The 21,901-nt window shown below is 48.7% G+C and overlaps 1 protein-coding gene across 1 annotated transcript; it reads left to right on the top strand.

Moving 5' to 3' along the window:
- The first annotated feature begins 2,502 nt into the window (after positions 1–2,502).
- CD2 (CD2 molecule) lies at positions 2,503–15,397 on the top strand. The gene is made up of 5 exons (XM_076328854.1): positions 2,503–2,601; positions 5,478–5,777; positions 8,289–8,531; positions 11,287–11,406; positions 13,460–15,397. The coding sequence occupies exons 1-5, from the start codon at positions 2,541–2,543 to the stop codon at positions 13,666–13,668; spliced, it is 933 nt and encodes a 310-aa protein (XP_076184969.1). The 5' UTR covers positions 2,503–2,540; the 3' UTR covers positions 13,669–15,397.
- Positions 15,398–21,901: the final 6,504 nt, after the last annotated feature.

The following is a 21,901-nucleotide window of genomic DNA, read 5'->3' on the forward strand; positions in this document are numbered from 1 at the left end:
AGAGGGAGGGTAAAGCCGCAAGGATATTGCCATTTCCCCACTTCTCATCTGACAGGAAGGCTGAGGTTAGAGACACAGGGTGCTTTCTCCTTGTCCAGCTGGGTCTGATGGCGCAGGAGGTTCCCGACGCTGGTTAGAAAAGGGGCTGCTTGGTGGGATGGACTATGCACATGCCAGGATCTCATGGGGAATCCTTGCTGCAGGTGCGTGGTGTGTCCCTTTGCTGGCTCGGCTGTGCTGTTGTTATACAAAATCTCTAAGCAAGTTGATTTTGTGCACATGCACCCAAGTACTCAGAAGTACCAAGGCCTGACGTCACTTCTGTGATGCACAGTGGAGAGGGGACATCAGCTATTGAGCCCTCGCCACTTTTCTTGAGTGCCTCTTCACTGCTCACAGCAAACTCATTTTTGAACAGACCTTTTATATCCTTTAGGACTGGTTTCTTGCTCCTGTCTACCTGTTGCTCCAACAGGAAAAAGGATGCCACGTTTGATGTGCTATAACTGGTCTGCTGGAGCATAGGGGCTTCCAATCTGAGTAATTTCAGTTGTGATTTTTACAAGAGAGCGGGCATCTGGGCATGACAAACTTGATTAACTGGAAGTAGTGGCCTTTCTTATGAATACAGGACATCCTTTTAAGCCTTATTCTGCCGCTGTGGAGCTTTACCTCTCTTCTCTCTCTTGCTTTCACACACACCTTTCCATTTGTATTTCATGTACCAGTCCCCGTTTCTGCCTGCAGCTCCGCAGCAGGCAGTATCCAGCGAGCAGGCTCTGTGTGTGCACAGAGCAGAAGGACGGTCCCTGCCCCAGCGCGTTTGCAATCTGAGCATGCCCACAAACAGACAAAGCACAGGGGTACGCTGGAAGCAGGCAGTGGCTTTGAGGGATGTTGCCTTGAGGAAGAAGCGAGACAGGTTGAGCAGAGTGTAGCTGGTGGTTTCAGCATGCCTGGGGGCCTCCCTCCACTCTGCTTTATGGACCCAGCAAAAAAAAAAAAAAAGCAGGAGAGATTGGGGTTGCTGCCTTTGCCCAAAGCCCTGCAGGTGCTCAGGCTGGAAGCAGATGTGTCCAAGCATGCAGACCTTGCATGTCCCTGCCAGCGTGGCTGGGGAGAGAGGTCCCCACAGTCCCCCAGGGCCAGCACCGCCAGCACAGTCGTCTTGGCTGGGGAGATGCCTGGGCATGACAGCCCCTGCCCTCAGCTTGTTTTTCTCCACAGAGTGTGGAGGTCAGGCACAGAAATGTCATCTTGCTGCTGTTGCTTCTCTCTCCTTTTGCATGTGCCTCCCTTGTGCATTCTTTGTAAGGAAACAATAACAAAAAGAAGGAAGAAAAGCTAGGTTTTCCTGCAATTTGCAAAGGCAGCAATACTGTGACCTTAGCGCGTTTTACCTCAGGTAACTTCTCCTTTTGTGCAAAAAGGGGTAGTTTTTACCAGTGTTAGTACCAGTTAAAAGACGACGAAGCTAGAGAAGGGGAGGTGTCTTACAAGACCTTCCTATAACTTCAAGGAAGAAGAATGACATGAATGAATGAGGAAAATTTATCTAATATTGTACATCTCCTGTGCCACAGCTTTTCTTCTGTCTTCTTTCTTGGTCTACATCTGCGATAAAAAGCTGGAAGATTTCAGTGGCCACTGTAGCAGAGGGATTGTGCTGCGGATGATATGATTCAAAATCCTCACCACCCTATCTGTTTCATATTGGAATCAGGAATAAAGACTTTATTAGCTTCTCATGTGTTTTTGAACCTAACTCCCATGCCTCTTCCCAGCTTCTTTCCTCACCAACTTTCCCACACCAACCAGCTTCAGGGCTGGTTTCCTGGCTAGACCCAAGGAGGTGTTTTCATCCCCTTCCACGCTCATCCCTCTTTTGCAGCTTGCTCAAATGTCCTGCCATGCCTGCAGGACACCTTCACGTGGCACCGACCAGCCCCTCATAGATCAGACGTTGATGCAAAGCTGATCCTGATGGCTTCCAAGGGAAATGTGCCTCCTTTCTATACGTTGTCCAACAGCCATCGGCTACCTGCTCCCCGCTGGGGGTCCTGGGCTTGCTGTCCCCTCGCTGCTGCTGAGGCTATGGGGGAGCAGAAGGATTCCTATCACCTCCCCCCCTCCCCCCCCCCCCCCCCGCCCCAAAAAATGCACCCATCCCACCAGGATGGTGGCATGCGGATGCTGGAGTTGAACTCTTCGGGTGATCATTGAAGAGGACGAGGGCCCCGGTTGACCCTCCAGCTGGGCAGACAGACTTCGGGGGCATTCCTGCATTTTCATGTGTGTTTTCCTTGTCACTGCACGTTGTCCCCATCCTGATAAAACACCCTGTCGAGAGGTATTTCTGCCCATGGTTTTCGTGCCTCTGCTAGAAATGAGAAGTGCTAGGGTGAGAGCTGGGAGGAGGGGAGGAGGGCACAAGGGCTGTACTGACACATCCCATGACTGCTTGCTCACAGCAGAAAATCCTTTCACCTACCAGGAGCTTTCATTAGACAAGGCGACACTGGATTTTTTTGACCCTGAAAATGAACTTTAGGAGGATTTACCTAGTCAAGTGCTTGCTGCTTTTATTTCCCAGTGTAAAATGTGAGTTTTTCTTACTGTTTTTTCGCTCTTTCAGGCTAGCGTTGTTAAAATTGCATCTTAAACCATTTACAACTTGGTGGGATGTTACTGATAAGAAACTAGTTCTCCTTTCCCGATGAGTGAAGACCTTTGGGTTATTGCTATTATTATTTGATTTAATTTTCAGCGGGGGGGAGGGCAGAACCTGAGTTTCCTATTCCAGTTATAAAAATAAACTGTAAACAGTTTTTGTTTTAAGTTAACGAGCCTTAATTTGACACATGTATAATGAGAAATGTCAGCATGCAGTTTTCTCTCTGCCCTCGAGGTAGCTTGTGCTACATTAGAGAACGAGTTCGCGGTGCATTATCATATGAAATTTCCTTTTCTTATCAAAGATGAGCAAATCTTTTGAAAGTGCAAATTATATTCTTCCATAAATATTAACAGAAAGAGTGATATATCTCAGTGTCTTCAGTGGAGTTGAAGAAGTCTAAGATGTGAAAACAGCAAGCAAATAAATACATCTTTTATATTTTGTATATTATTGCTCTCATTATTTTTTAAAATATTAATCTAAAAACTTAATTAAGGTGTTAACTCATAGATTAGAGAAGGTCATAAGAGATGGAGACAATACAATCATGCATAGATTTTTTTTTTCTCTGTTCATTCCACTACATATTGTAGGTATGGCTGTTTAATGCTTTTATTTTCCTCCAGAACAAAATTAATAGATAAATAAGGAATTTTTTTTTTTTTGTACGTGATATATAAAACATCTTCCGCAGCAGAAATGAAGATTATTCCCTTGAATGGAAAACTTGTTTCATAGACTTCCTTACTTCTCTAAAGTTACTATGGGAGCTTTTCCTTTTAACGCTTTCGTGTGACTGCAAGTGAGCTCTACACTGCCAGTTCGGATCTTTCTGCCCCTTGGAGCACAGTTGGCATTAGCAGAAATGCTGTTTCATTAGCTAAACAGATTTTTAGTATCATATGTGTGGGGTACTCAGCTTTCCATTAGCAAGACTGTGGAGATCAGATAAACATCCAGAGATGTGTCTAGGTGGTCTGTCCATAGAGATGCCATTGAATTATCCTTGAAAACTTAGATTTTTTTTTTTCCTTTACTTCCAGAGAGAAAAAATAAATGATAGTATCTGTTATGCAAAGAAATCCTATTACTAGCGCTAAATACCTGTGCGTGACTGAGCAGAAACAAGTATCAGAATTCAAATATTTGGGTATAATTTATAGTGTCATCTGTGTGGAGGATAGCTACTTCCAAGACTGTTTGGTTGATAGCTTGATTTCAGAATATTTCACTAGATACATCAAATACCTTGTAAGAAATGCAATAGCGAAATAACAGCCTCTCCTTAGACTGGGGATGAATTGATGGAAGCACTTCAGTATTAATTTTCTTGTTGCAGAGGCACGCTATTTTAGTTCTTTGATTATCTCTAATATTGTTAGTTTCATGAAATAGCAACTAGATTTCAGTTTCCCCTTTGTGATATAGTTTGTCATTGTCCTAGATACCAGAAATTAAGGACTGTAATAAAAGTATGCATAAACATAGTTTTTCTCTCTGTGGGGAAAAAGTGCTTGAAATATATAAAATTGGAGCAGAATCAGCTCTATCTGGTGATGTGATGAGAAATCCCCTCCTGCCGATCGGCTTTATCCTGTAAATAGATGAGGAATGAACATAAGAAAATGACAAATTAAATAAGCCATCTGAGCGCACATTCGGTTATCAGTGAGCTTATCCCACCTCACACTTGTGCGCACTTTTCTACCTCCTTCTGCAAATTTTCCACCTGCCACGGGAGTGGAGACAGTACCTTACCTGGAGTGACCTCCCAACAAACTTTGCACTCCAAAGTCCCGGTTCAGCCGAGATGGGACTTGCAAAGGCTGTGAAGCAGCCTGGAGGGGAGAGGGCAGGCCACCCAGGCACAGCCCGAGGAGTACATCATCTCCACTGGTAGTAACGTGATTGAAGTTTAGCAGCCTTGGCTTTCCTGAACATCCCCTTTAGCAGCCACGTGCTAAGTGCTGCCCAGTCCTGGTAGCACCTTTGGGAAGCACCTACTCTCACCTGTTCTGGAGAGGGGACCTGTCATCGAAGGAGACCTGCAAAGAGAAAAGATTTTTTTGTCCTTTGCTTATCTCCTAATGTCTCCAGTGCCCGATCAGTTCACAGGATGTGGTTAGCTGTTTGTTTCTCCCCACCTTGCTTGTCCCACCATGATACTGTGCTAGAAAAATCAAGTGGATATATTTCAGCGGGGCAAGGGTGCTCAGGATGGGTGAGGAGGGGGCACTGCAAGCTGGCAGCACTGGGTCTGCCTCCAGTTCAGTGCCTTACACTCACTGCTTGACATGGGCCACTATTGTTATTATTATTGCCATCACTGTTATTGCTGAACTGATCCTACTCTCCAAGGGCACTACTAGTTTGTGTTCTTGCTGTCCGCAGTGATGTTTGCAGTGATGGGCGCTCTAAGTACCAGCCTGTGCCACGTGCAAAACACACTGAAGTGACCTTATTTTCGGGAAAGGTTAAGTTCAGGGTTAAGTTCGCGGGCAGCCATGAATCTTGGCATCCAAAATCACTCCAAATAAGTCAGCCAGAATATAAAGCCAGCTTTTGAAAGCCAGACTCTTAGCTTCCTTGCCTCCCAGAATTAAATTGGGCGCTGACATTTATCTAATGAACGATCAAGAGGCGCTTTGGAGCAGGGGAAGAAAACGGCATCAGTAACGAAGAGAGGCAACTCAGAGGGGGTAGCAAGTGACAACCTTTCGGGTCACCGCTGTGGCTGCCAAGCACGGCAGCGGGGGCTGCTGGAGACACGCTGATGAGCTGGTTGTGCTTCCCTTTACAGGCTCTGTCACCAACTGGATTTACATGGCAGTGAATGAGTCTGCTCTTCTCAGCATCACTTCTGCTGCTGGGAGTGTACATGATGCAACATGGCTGAAAGACAGAAAAAGGTTGCTTCAGATAAAAGATAAGACAGTTAAGTACTATGTGAACAAGGACCAGTGCAGGTGTAAGATATTCCTAAATGGGACTCTGCAAATAGAGCGGGTGATGAAAGAGGACAGTGGAAAGTACACGGTGACTGTTTATCAGGAGAATGGAAAATTGAAGGCAGAAGAAGATACAATGTTCATCATTCAGGGTGAGTTTTTGCTCTTCCCATACCATTCCGAGCGTAGCTGAATAAGACTTGGTATTCCCGCTCTCCCCTACAGCCTTTTCTACTCACTGGCCCCCTTTCTGTTTTGGGGGGTCTTCTGTGAGACGTACCTCCTTCCTCTCCCCACTGACAGCAGTCTGCCGCTCTGCTCCTTTCACTTGCTTCTGTTGATGCCCTCTGGTCCCCTGCTTCTTTCTGGCTCCCCTCTTTGTCAGCCACCAGGCTTCTATGTGTGCCCAAGCAAGCAGCTGTGAGCACGTCCGTGTTGGCAGCAGGGTGAGTGCGGATGGCTGCACCGCAGCACCGCACGTGGTGCTGGGACCCCTCAGGCCCTGAGCTGGGGCGGCACCGCACGAGCAGGGCTGTGCTCCCAGCAGCACCCTGCTTCCAGAAACCTCTTGTGGGAGTGCAGCAACCTACGTGAGGTACGCCTGTGGCTGTGGTACCGTGCGCTTCTGGTGCTATTTTATAGGCACTGAGTTATGACTTTTGGTCTCTAGCCACTGCTCCAGCAAGGTGAGCACCTTGTGTTGCATCTGCCAACCTCCTGAGAAGAGCTCAGGAGCCCACATGGCGCTAAATGCCTGTATTTAGGCAATGCAATCCCACTCCACTTTTGCTCTAACGTAAAAAATAGCCAGCAGTCACCTCCCCTGAGATACACCACAACAGGAGTTGAATTTGCAGGGGAAGAGGACTCCTGCACCCTATCCTTGCATAGCATAACACAACAAATAGGAAGATTGTGCTGTTCAAAGCACACTTAAGCACATGCCTGGGGGTTTCAGCTGCATGGGTTCAAAGCATGAAGGCAGCCTCCATTACTGTGCTGTATCTTGTCCTGAGAGATCAGAGCCGTAGCAGCCCAAAGCTTTTGGGATGAGCAGGGAAGAAGGGGCTGGCTCTTCTGGTCCTTATGGCTGCTGCCACCTCTCCACACCACTAAGCTGTCAGGCAGTGTGGGTTTTTTCCCAGAAAGATGATGATTTTGCTGTGTCCTTCCTCAGCCAGCATGCACACCTCTGCCAGCCTCTTGAGTTTGTGGGCACCAGCTGGCACTACAGAAATGATACCTTGATGAGGCGGTGGCAGCAGCAAGGACAGCTGGAATGGTTTCTGTGCAGTGGGAGGCCTTGTGGCTCACAGACTGCTGAGAAGTGAAGGTGTCTCGCTACTTTGGGAATTATTATTGCAAACTGCCTACAGATTCAGGAAGTCATCAGGGCCTGATGCTACTTACTTATGCTTTAAGGCACCAAGCTGTCATTGGGGTGTCCTGGGTTCAATTTCAGGTTAAGGTTGCAACCTAGCTATGTGCTGCATCATGTCATCTACTGTGCAGCAGAGAGGTTGCCTTACCTCTGATAGCAGTTTTGGAAGTAAAGTCCTTTAGTAACTGTCAGGTGCTAGAGTCATTTGTCAGCCAGATTATACTTTGTTACTAGAGTTGGACAAACAGTTTTTCCAAAAAAATAATAGTTTAGATTATATCATCACACAAGTGCATCACCAGGATCTGGACTCCAGTGTTTCACACTGGGGTGTTCCCCTGAATGATAGGTTACAGCTTGCAGAAGAGGAGTGGGCTTAACGAGGAAAGGGTGGCTGCAGATGTCACAGCATGAACCTAGACTGCATTTGCTACAAGCAACCCTTATTGGCTTTAAAATTTATGCTCTCTCTAACTTACACTGCCTATAACTAGAGGTGGCTCTGGCATGTTTTTGTTTATCTGGTCTAAAAGGTAGAAATTAAATTTTTTCTATCGGATGTCCCTGCCAGTTGCCCCTAGTTGAGGAAAGCCCCACAGGCTTTTCTGGCTCTTTCAGTGCCACCAGTGATAGAGAATCTGGAACAGAAATACAGCTAGCTGTTTTCAGGACATAAGAAGAGTCAGAAATCACTTCTCTCTGTCATAACCTCATTGAGAGCTAAGAGTTGTCTGGTTTGTGTTTTCTATTCTGTTTTGATGGGTTTTCATGCTGTGGCTGTGGTGCTAGCTGAGTGCCTTCAGTAGTACATAAAGCATCGTAAGTAGCTGTTTGCCCTGTCTTAGAGGAAATCTCTGCTGATGGCCACAGGCAGATCAGAGCCGACTTCATTTGCACCAAAACATTGGGACCAGAGTTGGAGAGGGGGCTGTGGCTCCAAGTCCCTCCCATCTGCTGCCTCCCCCAAAAACACAACATCCTCCCCTCACCTGCCTGGCTGGCTGACTGTGAGCCAGGCTGAGCCTGAAAGTAGTCCAGCCATGGTGGTGCAGCTCTGCCTGGCTAGACCAACTACGTAGGCTAATATACTGCATTTTCTTTATCATTGCCATGTTACTTCTGTAGTAGAGGTTTAATTTGCTCTTCATTCTTCTCTGGCCTCATTAGCTGGTGTTACTCCCTTACTGCTTATTGGGGGCTAATTCTCTTTTCTGCTTAATAATGGAGGTTTTCAAAAGGAGAAACCATCTCAGACGTGCCTGTCCCTTCTCTTCTTTTTCAGAGCCTGTCCCTCAGCCAATCCTCAGTGGTGAATGCATGAATAAAACTGTATCTGTCAAGTGTGAAGTGAAGCAGAAGACTAAAGACGAAACATTTATAATAGAATTGACTACAGATAAAAGCAAAAAAATCCAAAAGAACGTAACAAGGTTGGAATTGCACACGCGGTATTCTGGGACGTTCAGATGTGTTGTTAAGAACCAAGTCAGCACTAAAACAGCTGAAAAAGTAATTAAGTGCTCAGGTAAGAAATCTATTTTTACCAGAATCTGCTAGGGTGGACCCACAAAGCCTGACACCATTGCATGTGTCTGTAGGAGTGGTCCAGGTGCCAGGAGCATCGATGGTTCCTGGTACCCAGTATTGCAAGTCTAACACCGCTGCAGTTATTGGGAGCCAATGCCACTGTGGTAACCGGGATGTGAGTCATGCTTTCTGCTTGGCATTCCCCAGCTTTGTCGCGTCTCCACCGTCCCCACTCTGCTGCTGCCTGCCCCACTGCCACCCTTATGGCATCCCTGCTCTAACAGCAGGGAGGACAAGCCGGGGGCAGTGGGATGTGAGGTGGGCCATGCTCCTCTTCTTCTCCTGCGGCCAGTGGTGTTTTCCCCCAAGCTCAGTGAGGTCAGGAGGGAGGTTATGGAGAATTTAGCTGAGCTTTGGGGTTGCATGGCTCACACGAACATGGCTCAAATGTACCATGGATTTTCTTACTCACTTGAAACGTCATCTTTCTAAACCGCAGACGCAGCAAAAGAATGGAAGGAATTGCATTTTAAATGGGCAAAGTAATGCTGAAAATGATTAGATAGGCAAAAGAAGTCATCGCCCCCCCCCCCCCCCCCCCCCCCGTAAAAGTTTTGAAAGTTAAGGCAAAAACAAGAGACAGATCATACTGGTATGACACTGGATGTGGTGTTCAGTTCAAATTCAGATTTCCAATGCAGTACCGGGGAAAAGTCCTTGAATTTGCTGGGCTTGGGTTCATCCCACCTAACTGAGAGCAGTTCACTTAAAGCACTCTCTTGCTCTAGATTCCCACTACAGCTAGTGGAGAGCAGGGGGCTCACGAGAGCTGGCTCAGTATTTCCAATTTCCAGCTATTTCTGCCATAGCAAATTTAGGGAAAGTCGAAGTCTGAAGGCCAGTCCATGGTGTGAGAAGGGAGGAAGCAAGCCCTAAGGTATAGAGGCCTTACTGAAGCGATTCAAGGTCTGCTGTGGCTGACTGAAGGGCAAAGAGCTGAGGGATGGGGTGGCTTCTGCTCTCCTGTGCAGCCTTTGCCTCCTGAAGGATCCCCCTGAAGCCTAAAATAGCCAAAAAAGGGTTGTTTTCTGCTGCATGAGCTGCCTGACCTGAAAGGCTGCACTGTTCCGTTGGTGCTAGCATTGGAAAGGGGCTGGGGTGCAGGGGAGCAGGATGTGGCATGGACTTTGGAGCCAGGTGTGAAAACATGCTGCTGGATTAAGTCCGTTTAAGGCAGGGCAAACTAGCCCAAACACATTGTTTTAATGAGGAAACGCTGGCTGAAACTGGCCATCCCAGGGCACAAACCAGGCAAGCATGGGCCTTCCTGCATTGCTGGTACAGGCAGACATTAGCCATCAGCAAGATACTTCGATTTCACTACTTCTCACCCTTGAGAAATGTTCTTCTTTCACAGGGTGAGTTGGGTGGGAGAGTTTGTTTTTTCTCAAATCATTAACAGAGAAATAAAAGGTTTGCCACACTGATCTTTAAGGTACAAATATAGCATTTCTCAGTCACAAAAAAACCCACTAAAACCATGTGGCACTCCCTTCCTACTCAAACTAAAACCCCCTCAAACCTTTCTGTGTGGTGGCAGGACTCTGCCAGCTCCATAGTAGATTAAAAATCCCTCAGCTTGCAGCCAAACCTCCTTCCAACCCTGCTGCCCTCCATGAACATCTGGTCCTGCATTCAAGGCCTATCACCTTGAATTTTGACCTTTAGCAGGCAAGGCATGCTTCAGATGGGCTTTGGCTCAGCTAGCTTTTCATATAAGCGTAACTATGTATGAATCTGCCTGGGCTCACCTTATGGTCAGCTGGGAGAAAAAGGCACAGAAAGGGCAAAATACACCTCGGTGTAACGCTGGCAGCTAAAAGAGGTGAGAAGAACCACACCACTGAGGGTACTCATCTTTTTTTTCCACTGGGGCAGCCCAGGCTGATAGTGGCCTTTATACTGTAGACATCTTGGCTTTGGTGTCATCTCTCTTTGCCCTCCATGTGCGTGCCCAGTGAATGTCAAGGGTGGTACCAGTGGTGTCGTCCCTCTTGGAGCTTTGTCCCCCAAGAAGCCAAGGAAGGTGCACTTCTGCTGGGTTCAGGTCCATGGTGCCTGTGCTCGTGTGTGAACACTGAATGCTGGGAGGAGAGCCCAAGCAGGAGGTGGCGAAGGAAAGCTAGTGTCCAGCAAACCTTATGTGGCCAAAATAAGGAACACTCATATAAATTTTTGCTCACTGGGCAAACCAAACTCTCATTTTGAGGCTGTGGGATATTTGGTTATGTTCTTTTCCTTTTCACTATTTTTTTTAATTTGCGTACAGACAAAAATTGAAGAGGAAGTACCAAAATACTATGAAGCAAGCTAGTCTCAGTGTTTCTACCTCAGTAGGAAGTACTTAAAAAGTTTATTTTTGTTAGATGCTGAGCACTGCCTGGATGCTCGTTGTCCTTAAAAGGGTCCATTGCTAGCAGGAACAGGGCATTTGTGGTAAATGAAATAGGATGAGCTGGCACACATGAATGCTCTGGTTTCAATTTTCTGCAGAACTTGAATCCATCAGGGAGCAATCAAAATTCTCCACAATGAGAACCAGCAACTTTCTGCTGTGTACAGAGAAAAGGCAAAGGGTGGACTCTCTCACTGCAGCTGCCTTTACAGTTAGTGGAAGAAAATACAGAATTCTAGGTAGACGTTGTGCAAGTTATTTCTTTTCCTCTAACATCCTCTTTCATTCCCTTAACTAGGCCAGCTGGACCTTTATCTCATCTTAAGCATAGCAGGAGGCGCAATCTTCTTTGTCATCTTCGTGATTTTGCTTATTTATTGTATCAGGAAGAAGAAAGCAGAAAGGCTCGAAGATGACTGTAAGTGTTTAAGGGGCTTTATGTTGCTATCCAGCCACCTAAAATCATAGAGCTTCCTGCTGACAGCACCCCTGTGGGCAGGAGCATGCTCTCTGCCTTGGCATGAGTAAGAACCCGTTTTTGGCATACGGTGAATCTCGGCAGATCGGCTGGCATTGCCAGTCTCGGTTTCTGATATATGCTTTAAACAATAGACGACTTGTTCTCAAGCACTTTTGTTTATTTGTGGGGGAAGAATTGCTTGTCTAAAGCTCGGCCAAGGCCACCAGTCATGAGCATCTGTGGGGCTAAAATATACAATTAGATATCCCATCAGCAGGTTATTTTCATTAAATTTATATGGTGTAAAATTAGGATCCTTGAAATCATTAGTCACATTTGGAAACATTGTAGATAGTGAGAAGGGGCAAGAAGGACTCAGCTTTTCTGTGAGTTTTCTCAGGCATCTTACAGAACTTGTCCTCTCTACAAAACAATGTCCTTGGAGGCCTGTCAACGCTGGAGGTCCAACTTGGGGCACTTTAAAGAGTTGAGGTTTTCAGAGTGGGCAGAGGTTTCATCTGTTGTCCAAAATTCATGCCTCTTTAAGACCATAGGAAATACTCTGCCAGAGTCTTCTCTGAGAGTGGGCTCTCAGTCTTGACAGAGAGGTTGCCTTGAATTACAACCCGGGCGTTGCTGCTAGTTTGGGTGGACAGAGGATACTGAGCTGCCACTGAAGAAAAGTTGTCTGGCCCACCTGGAAGAGGAGGCTAAAACAGGAGGGAGGTCACCCTGGCAGGGAGGTCATCCTGCAGCCGGGGAAGCACCTCGGCCTTAAAGGCTTGTTTCCAAGTCCTGCCCCCACACACTGTGTCAGGCTTCCTGTGTGGTCTCGAATAACAGCTAGTCTCTGTGTGAGTCAGTTCTCGAGTTACAAAATGGGAGTAAAAGCTCCTTTGTACACCACAACAGTCTTTGTCAAGATAAAGAGGGCAATGCCTGAAGGAAACCTCAGCTGATACCTCGAAGGTGCCAGTGGTCAGGCTGACAACGGTGAGCGTGACCGGTCCCATGGCTGAGGGGAGTGCAACCTCACTGCACTTGAGCGTGGGTAACTTGCCATGGCCCTCCTGCTGCCCCGAAGTTACGACCATGAAGAATAAGCAAGCACTTTCCCTGTTCTCTGGGAGAGCTCACCAGAGTGCAATCACGGGATGTCATCTCAGAAGGCTTGCCATAGCTCCTGAGCACAACGCTGGTGTGAGCATAGCCATCTGAGTGTTATTTTACATTATGGCTGTTCTTGTTTGAGTGGGATACTTTACTCCCTCAACTGTGCAGTGATAGCATATCCTCAATTCTTGGGTCTGGATTCAGCAAGAATTAAGAAACAGAGAAGTCTGGGAAAATGAGAACTAATATAAGAGGGTGACTAGCCTCTTTGAAACATTTGGTGTGTGCTTAAGGCCATTTCAGTGTCCCAAGAGATAAATCCCTCAATCCCTAAGCTAAGCTGATCGACATTTCAGAAATGATGAGTCAGTGATCAAAAGTCAGCTGGCATGAATTTATTACTTCTATGTGTGGAGAAATTAATGCTGGCAAAATGGACCTTTGGCTTCCAGGTGCCTGGACATCCCAGCACACATAGTGGCAGGACAGAGTGCATTCATGTTGCTTCCTGGGGTTACACCTCACTTTCCCTTCAGTGGCCCGTTTCCAAAAGAGGACAGAGCAGCTCAGACTGGGGGTATCCATCGGTGACCACCGGAGCCTCCCTGGCAAAGTCGGTTCCCCCAACACAGAGAGGGCAGAGCTGCCCCAAACACCCCCAGGTACCTTGACGTCAGCCAGGCAGCCAAAAAGCTTTCGGGTTTGCCTGAGGTGCACAGGTGGAGGTGATTTTGGTTGTTCCACTGGAGTAGCAGGAACACCTGAGAGTGACAGTGGCCTTCCAGGTAAGACCAATATTTGGCTTCTTCTTGTTTGGGCCAAGCACTTTTCCCTGGCTGTTCAACTTCTGCTTAGACTTGAGTACATGCCTGATTGCTGGGTCCTTCTGTCGTTGCAGGCGAGGAGCGACCGATGCAGGCTCACCAGGTGGACAGTGAAATGGTGGTGCGGGAGCTCCCTCAGCTGCCATGCAACCCTACCCCAAAGCAGCTGCGCGTGCAGCAGCGGCCACTGCCACAGCCCCAGGTGCAGCAGCAAGCACTGCCCCCGCGGCCCAGGCCCCGCACTCAGCAGCGGACTCCAAACCACCCGAGAGAAAGACCTTGAATGTCTGCCCTGGGAGGGATGATGGTGTCTCTGCTCCACCATTCACTGGGAAAAGAAAGTTTCCAATAATCAGGAACCCCTCCCGCCCAGCCTTGCATAACGCTCAGCTATGAAACGGCAGCTTTCGTTGCAGAAAATTAGAGAGAGCATCAAATGGAGATGAAGAGACCCAGTGGAGGAGATTCAAGGTGATGGGCATTCATCCCTGTGGCCATTTTTCTTCAGGTGTCTCCATGTTAGAGTATGGAGCATTGAGCACTGAAACCTGTGTCTTTCTGTGGTTCGCTTGTTTTTACCGCACCTTGTTGTCTTCGTGCTTTGTGGATGGATTATATCAACAAGAAGCTAAAGCTCTAGTGAGACAACGTGGGCCTAAGGATCTTACAGGGTTTTGTCATGTATCTTTCCTTCCTCCTGCCACACATTAGGACAGCCCTCTGGCTTCAGCATCAAATGCATGACCTCCTGGATCAAAAAATAGTTGTATGTAATTAAATGCTTGTCTGAAGTTGAAAGAATTGGTGTCATCTAATGCAGAGAAGAAAATACTGAAAGGATATGTGAGAGCCTTGAAGCACGTGTGTGAGGAAAATGCAAGTGGGAAAGGAGTAAACTTTTAACTCTCTTCCGTGTTTAGAACAAGAAGCCACGGGCTTAAATTGCAGCAAAGGAGAGTTAGGTTTTTTTGCAAATGAAGCACTGAAGTAAAATTCTGGGAAAGTATCTCCAGTACTGGGGGTTTCAAAGGGCGGATGAGGCAACCATCTGTGAGGCATCCTTGTCCTGCTGAGGGTCAGGAGAACGTGCTACGTGGCCTCTCCAAGGACTGTTTCAGCTCAGTTTTCTGTGACTCCTTGCTGGCAAATAAAATGAAACTTTATTCTCATCACAGGTCTGTTTGGCTATCCAATTTTTTTGTCATAGAAGAGTTCTGGTATCCATTGGCTTATGAAACAAGTGTTACAAACTGCCAAGCAGTCTGATTACTAGCGGCGTTGTCTGAATTGTCATGGCTTTTCGTCGTAGGGCCTCCTGCTGATGGTGAGGGACCATGTCCCTTGATTTTGCTGGTAAGCACCTCATGTATAACCAGGCAATGACAGAGAACTGCTGAGATGTCCCTCCCAAAGGGAGAGGTTGGACTGCAATAACTGTGCCTGCATCACCCTCCATGTGCTGGACAAACACTGCTCACTCCCCTGGTCCTTGGAGATGTTCATAACTGCCTCTATGGGACAGCTGAGGAGCTGAAAGAGGATAGACCTTTTTAGAGCAATGTCTGAATGCGTACACTGGCCCATCTGGTGTAAGAGGCAGTGCAGGTGGAGGAGGTGAGAACTGCGAGAGCCACAGAGCATGAGACATCCAACTAGCATGTTGTTGCGTTAGGCAGAACATGTAGTACCTCTTTCAGGCTTGACTATCCTACACATGCCAGGGGAGTTAAAACGTCCATCCTTCATTTCTCCTCAGAAATGTGACTATTTTTATCTTCTGGTACAAGGGCAGGGAAGTAAATTGTCAGGGAGAAGGAGGTCTCTGCCTCCTCCAGAGCTCAGTGACTTTGCTTGAACTCCGACAGCGGATGCAGCCCTGGGAGTGTCACTTGCTGTCGCCTTAGCTCTCTGCAGCTTCTTTTAGGGCTTTCACTATTTAAAGTTGCATTTGGTAAACATTTCATGGTTTATTTTGTAACATATGCTATATCCCTGTAGTGAATCAATAAAGATGAGAGTGGGTGGAGAGGATCTTAGTTCACACCTGTGCTGGTACTTCAGTATCTCACTTTGGTACAAAGGAGACAAGAAAAATGTTTTGGTCCCTGAGCCACAGAAACATGGATGCAGGAGGTTTCACACCGATCCCCGGGAGGTACCGGCTGCCACCTGAATGCTGGCAGCTGGTGGGCTCGGGTCAGTGTGGGTGAGTACAACCATCGTGCCTGCCTGCCTGCTGTGGCAGCATGCTCTGCCTGTCCTTCATGGCCGGAGCTTTATCGGTGCCCTCTCCAGAGCAAAGAACCGAGCTGGGACTCCTCTGTGGTTACAGGAGCACTGGTCCTTCCTGGGACCTGAGGAGGAGAGTGGGCTCCTCCTGGGACCCCCTGCCACTGAATAGTGCTCTCTGTGCCCCGAGCTTAACAGAGCTGCAGGATTCCTTTGGAGATGCTCCTTCCCCACCGCAGAGGCTTGATGAACTTCTGTCATACCTCTGAGAGACCCTCCTGGGCTTCCCACCAGCTGCTGCCCCAGGCCCTCCTCTGCCTGGGGCTGGTGCTGGTGGGGTGACACTTGCCATAGAACCTTGCAGGGGGGCACCGGTGCGTGCGTGAGGTGGTGCCGGGATGACTCTGGCCCAGCACAGAGGTGTGCTCACTCTTCTGGCAAGGAAATGCAGCACGACGCTAAGTCATGCCCAGGATAGGAACGGGAGGCAAGAAGCTTTTCTATTGTCAGTCATAAACTGGGTCCAAACCCGCCCTCAAGACTGAGCTCAAGTCCACCCTGTGAACTGTGGAAACCTCTGTTGTCTCAACTTAAGGCATGTGAGGGTTGAGCACGCCCAAAAGCTGCCCTTGGTTCCCCTTCCTGGGGAGCAGGACATCCAGCGGGCACACTGAGTACAGGGCAGGCCAGAGGCCATGACAGTGGGCATGAGTAAAGTGTGGAGGTACGTATTTTAATACTGCCTTCCACCTGGCTGCTGTAACCACGGGCTGAGAGAAGCAACTAACCAAGGTCTCCTCTGGGTTACTAGACTCTTGCCCTGTTGCTTTCCAGCTAAATGTTTCTCTTTTATGTGCTACGAGGCTCAAAGCTAAGTAAAAAGAGCTGAATTTAGCCCTGTTAGGTGGATTTGCACCAAAACACAGTCCTCCGTCAGGCAGACAAGAAAATACTATAAGCACAGACTCTCATCAAGGCAATACTTATTTTTGACTGATGCCTTTTTTTTTATAGTCACCACTGTTTTTGCGATGTCTCCTGTTTGTTCTGATGTGCTGCAATGGACGATATTTGTACGGTCCTGAGTTCTACTTGGTGCCTACTTGAAAAGTCAGCAATTTTTCTGAATGTGTGTCATGGAGCATTCAAATCTCAGGTTTTTATGCTGTAGAGGATGTTTCAGTTCTGGAAAATGAGCTGACAGCGAGACCTGAAAATAACAGGAAGTGCTCGGCTCTGGTGATACTTGCTGCAACCTTTCTTCGTTCTTCTTTCGTAGACACATTTACCAGTGAGTCACACAAGATGAAGTATTTTTCCCCATTCTTCTTACAGGGGATGAGATAAGAGGGCTGACGTGCTGAGCTGTGCTCTGTAAGGATGCTGGCTTGTCCTCCCCGGTTTGGGACACACAGCTTATGCTGTCCGGGTGTTAGCAGGGATCAGTTTTGCTTGGTGATGTGCTGCAGAGCCAGCGCTGAAGGAATGGGAGGAGAGTGTAGCCCCGTGATCCAAGCAGGTCTGTAGTCGTGCTGTGGTCCTGCAGCACTCGCCAGTTGTGCAGTCTGAGTAGGCACCCAAAAGAGCAATGGTTGGTTGTATAGAAGATACAAATCTTCTATCCCAGTCTCAATCTGCTTGACATCAGCAGCACTTGCTGCCCAACTTGGCCTTTCTAGTAAAGTATACAAGACCTGCTTGTATCTCAGCCGGGTGTTAGCCAGTCCAGAGGGAAGCCCTCTTGCTCCTGGCACAGGCAGTGCTGGAGCCAGTTAGATAATTTCATTTCTAAAATAAAACTTTCAGTCTGTAAAAGGTCAAGTAGGAGACCATGGCTCATTCAAATGCCTTTCTTGGAATGCTTGCCAAAATGATGCCGTGGGGGAAAAGACACCAATTTCGTCCTTATTCTGCAACAAATCTTCAGGCTGTGATGCAGAGACAAACCCCAGCTGGGACTGCGTTGCCCATCAGCTCCCTTCTCCATTCTGACAGACAGGGCATCACCTCCTCAGCCATGCCAAAACCTTGCAAAAGGCTTAAGAAATGCTGGGTTTGTCTTTCAAACTGTAGTCCTCCGTGGGGTGTGCTATGGGCGATAGGCAGGAGCAGAGCTCAGCTGGGCAGGCGAGGTGCTCCACCAACGCTCCTTGCAGGTGCCAGCCGTGCAGCAAGCGGGCTGGCACGGCTGTCACCTTCTGATCCCCTCACCCTGGGCCCAGAGGGACTGAGGGGTTTGTTCATGTGCTGTGAGTGATAACGTAAGAGGTCTGGCCTCAGGCTTTCGGATAAGATCAGTTTCTAGTAGCTATCAAGCTTGTGAAATAACCCTATCTCATGGTGTGGGAAGAAAGGTAAGAGTTAATTGAAGGAGAGCACAGTAAGAGGCCCTGTGACAGTGAAGTGGCCTCCTGGCCTCCTCTCCCACCCTCATCTCGGAGGAGGGATGCCAAATCTAGCCCTCTCCTCATCCTTTCCCCCAACAAAGTGCTCCTTCCCTCCCTGCAGGTGGGAGTTTACGAAAGTGCCTTTTCCCATCCTTGCAGCCTGGCTGCTGCCTTGAGCCACGGATCAGCAGAGGCCATGGGAGCGCTTCCCTCCCTCAGGGGTGCAGCTTTAGCCTTTACACTTACAGAGGGTTGCCAGAGCAGCTGCTTGAGGGGCCTCTGATGTTCACGCCAAACTGAAATTCCCCTCTGCCCTGCTGCTGGAGAGGGGGAGAGCTGCAGCTCTGTGGGCAGAGGGTGAAGTCACTGTTCCAGCACAGCCGGGGCTGATTTGCCATAGCTGGGCTCCAAGCACCATCTGCCAAGAAGGAGCCATCCCTGACATGTCTGTCCTGAAAGGCCAGGGAGGAGTTGACATCCTGACTGTGTCCCAGCTCCCCTTTGGAGGGGAGGAAGGCAGTGAAAGTAACAAACTGAGCAAAATTTCTCACCCTTTGTGGGTTCTCCTGGCAGGGCAAAGGCAAACAACCCCAAGCTGGTGAGGATGCAAACCTACAGCCCCCTCACCAGGATTTCTCCTCCTTGGCAAGGGGGAGTTGCTCTCCCCCCAAGAACAGCAGTGACCCAGGTGAAGGAGCCTTCCCAAAGCCTGCGGCAGGGCAGTGTGACATGGCTGCTGCTCCCCTTGATCTTCTGCTAGAACTGGGAAGATGCAAAGGGGGGAGCTGTGGGGAGAGAGAAGCAGGTGTGTGAGCAGCTACCTCACGTCAGGACCAGTATGGGCATCTGCTAGCAACTGCCCGGGGCTTTCCAGCAGGGATTTGGGGCAGAGGAGGAGGGCAGGGGCAGGCTGAGCTCGCCCAGGGAATAAGCCAGGCTCTGTGCATGTAGCATGCTGGACAACAGAGCAGGCGGAGAGGGATGGGCAAGCACAGAAATGGTTGCTTGAGAAGATGAACTGGATGACCAGGAAGCAGGATTTGAGTCACGTAACTTTATCGTGCTCGCAGTCCTGGGATGGGGCTTCTCTGTCCGTGCAGAGCTCTCATCTTTGGGTAGGGGGCAAGTGTTGCGTGCCTTGCTGGGCCTCCTGCTTCCCCCTCCTTTTTTTAATCCCAGGACCAGCTGCCTTGTGCTCACCTCCTGCGACACTTCCCCAGGCAGCACTACCGCAGAATTACTTTCTATTCTAGCTTTCCTTTCCTACAAAACACCCACTCTGGGTGGTTTATTTTTCCTCTTTGAATGATACCTCAGCACTCCACCTATGCACACATCAGCCTAAGGACACTGTGCCCGCCGAGAGGGAGGAGAGGGGACTTCCAAGGCGCCCCCATGGCTTCAGAGCACGGTTCCTCTTCATCACACCTGCCCCAGGAAGCCCCACTCCAGGTCGCTTTGCTGTTGTCAGCTGTTGCCGTTGGGAATGATCCCTGGCTCGGAAAGGATTGAAGAGGGATACACCTCTTTTCAGAGGAGGCAAGTATTGCTGTCACCTGCCATGCGAGGTGCACAGCTAACACTGACTCTCCCTTTCCCAAGTCTCATTGGGCACGTGGTGAGTCCTGTCCGCCCAGAGCCTGTGGTGCTGGCAGGCCCTGCTCTCCCTCCTTCGGCATCTGCATCACTGGTGTAAGCTGAGGATTTGATTGAAGCACACGCAGAGGGGAGGAAAGGGCAAAAGCTAGGGCAGACAAATGACTAAGGCGATGTTTGATTCTGCCCACCTGCCTGTCAGCAGCACCAACCTCAATACGGTGCCGGTGCCTCGCATGCCTTTGTTCTGGCTGATATTGTTAGACAATTTCTGCCTTCGATGCCTCTGAAATGTAGTTTTTGAGATAACAGGAAGAGGCAACCCCACAACAGAGCCGCTATCCGCATAGTAGTGCTCATTGGCTGCATTTCCCACACGCTTTCTCTGCCACATAGCAATAGCAGGCAAGCATTTTGGGTTGCTGCCTACCCTCCTACACAAATACCGACTTTCATTTCCAGCCCTTCTGGGTGGCATGGGGCAGGTGAGCGAGCGCGGTGCAAAGGCAGGGGGGTGGGAGTAGAGATGTGCATGGCACAGGCACTGCGGACAACTGGAGGGGAACAGCTCTGAAACAAAACTGTCTGCAGGCATCCCAAAACTGCATTTCTGCGCTCACCGCTCCCTGGCTGAACACCAGTGAAATGGGGACAGACGGTAAGGCCGGTGCATTAGGACAACTAGCCCTTGAAGAGTCTCACGCTGAAATGTAATGCCTGCTGGGACAGGCTGGGACTGCTGCTGTTAGCAGCCAGAGCCAGACAACCCCTTCTTCCTCCATTAAAGGCAAGGTGAGCTTTCCCATGAAGAATGGTAATGAAATAAAGGGGTGCTTGTTTGCCAGTGACTTCCTACATAAGGGTGCCCTGGTCTCCAGCTTTTCTTCCACAAAACATGTGTGCACCTTGCTTGCTTCCACCATGGGCTCTCCCAAAGCCTGCTTCAGTCCCTTCCCCATTTGGCTGGGTGCCCCAGAGCCCCCTGTGTTTGCTGGCAGGTTCACTGGAGGGCCTGGGATGTCCTGCTAGGCAGAAGCTCACTAAGCTCCCTGCCCTGCAAAGGAGCTCTGTGCCAGAGGCTGGGGGCTTGCCCTGCTCTGCTCTTACTCCTGACCTCTCATCTCCCACTGATGGTGTGTCCCGTCCCTTGGTGGCTCTCCCTGCCCTGAGCACTATGCAGATGGCAAACCCGGGAGAGCAAGGGCAGTCTGTAGGCTTGGTATGCTACTGTGATGCTCCTCTTCATACTCCTGCTGGGGATGGGGTCCTGATTTCTCCTCTTGTCTGAGAAGGGAGTACTTGTGAGGTATCGATTTACACCAGCATCACTGTTTTATTCCATTTCTACTTTCCCGGAGGTTTTACAGCTGTTAAAAGCACCACCTGAGGGAGCTGTGTGTCTGAGAATGGCTGTGCAATGCTGGGCTGTATGAACAGCTGTACAGCCAACAGGCTCTACAACATAAGGGCAATTGCAAGGCCCACGTGCTGCAGGCACACCGGTCACTAGTAGACAAAACTTCAATTTTAGTTGGCATCAGTGTGATTTCAGTAGCCAGGGCCAGTGTGAGTGAATGGCAGAATGAAGATGTGGTTCCTATTGCAGGAGAAGTGCCTGTATCTCAAACCAAAACTCAACCAGCAAAACATCCAACACCCTTTTCTTGAGCTTACAGTTTCTATAGACTCTAGTTTTCTTTTAGCCATTTAAAAAAAGACAAGCTTAGCCAAAAGCTAGCCACTGCAAAAGAGGAACTGAGTAACATGAATTTTTTTAAAAAGAACTGGCAGGAAGGAAACATGTCTGCACAGCAAGTGACTTGTAGGAGCCTTTAGGCCCTATAGTGGAAATTAAACACTAAGTGTTGGAGCAGCTGCCAGGAATCCAAGGTCTTCTAAAGGAAGCTCTGTTTAATAAGGAAAAAGGGATGGAAATAAATGGTGTCCCCACCCTCTTTCTTTATCAGACGTCTTACCTTGCCTAGAAATTCAGGCTGCGCATGGGCTGCCTAGTCTCACGCTGCTGAGAACAGCAAATATGTCCCTGGCTATTGCTGCCAAAGTACACTCTCTTATCAGGCTCATTCTTGTCCACCCCACCCCTCTTCCTTGGCATCCCTGTACCACAGGGATGGCTTGCCTGGGGTATGTTCTAGGGAAAAGAGGCTGGATATGTATGTCTCTGAATATCAAATGTTACCTGCAGTAGACCTCTCTGTTGATGTTAGGAACATCACAACAGGAAAATTGGTTAAGCTTTAGGAAAACCACCAAATTGCAGCTCTGAAGAGCCACAGATGGTGC

This window comes from Aptenodytes patagonicus, chromosome 1, assembly GCF_965638725.1.
Source record: "Aptenodytes patagonicus chromosome 1, bAptPat1.pri.cur, whole genome shotgun sequence".
In the NCBI taxonomy this organism is placed as follows: Eukaryota; Metazoa; Chordata; class Aves; order Sphenisciformes; family Spheniscidae; genus Aptenodytes; species Aptenodytes patagonicus.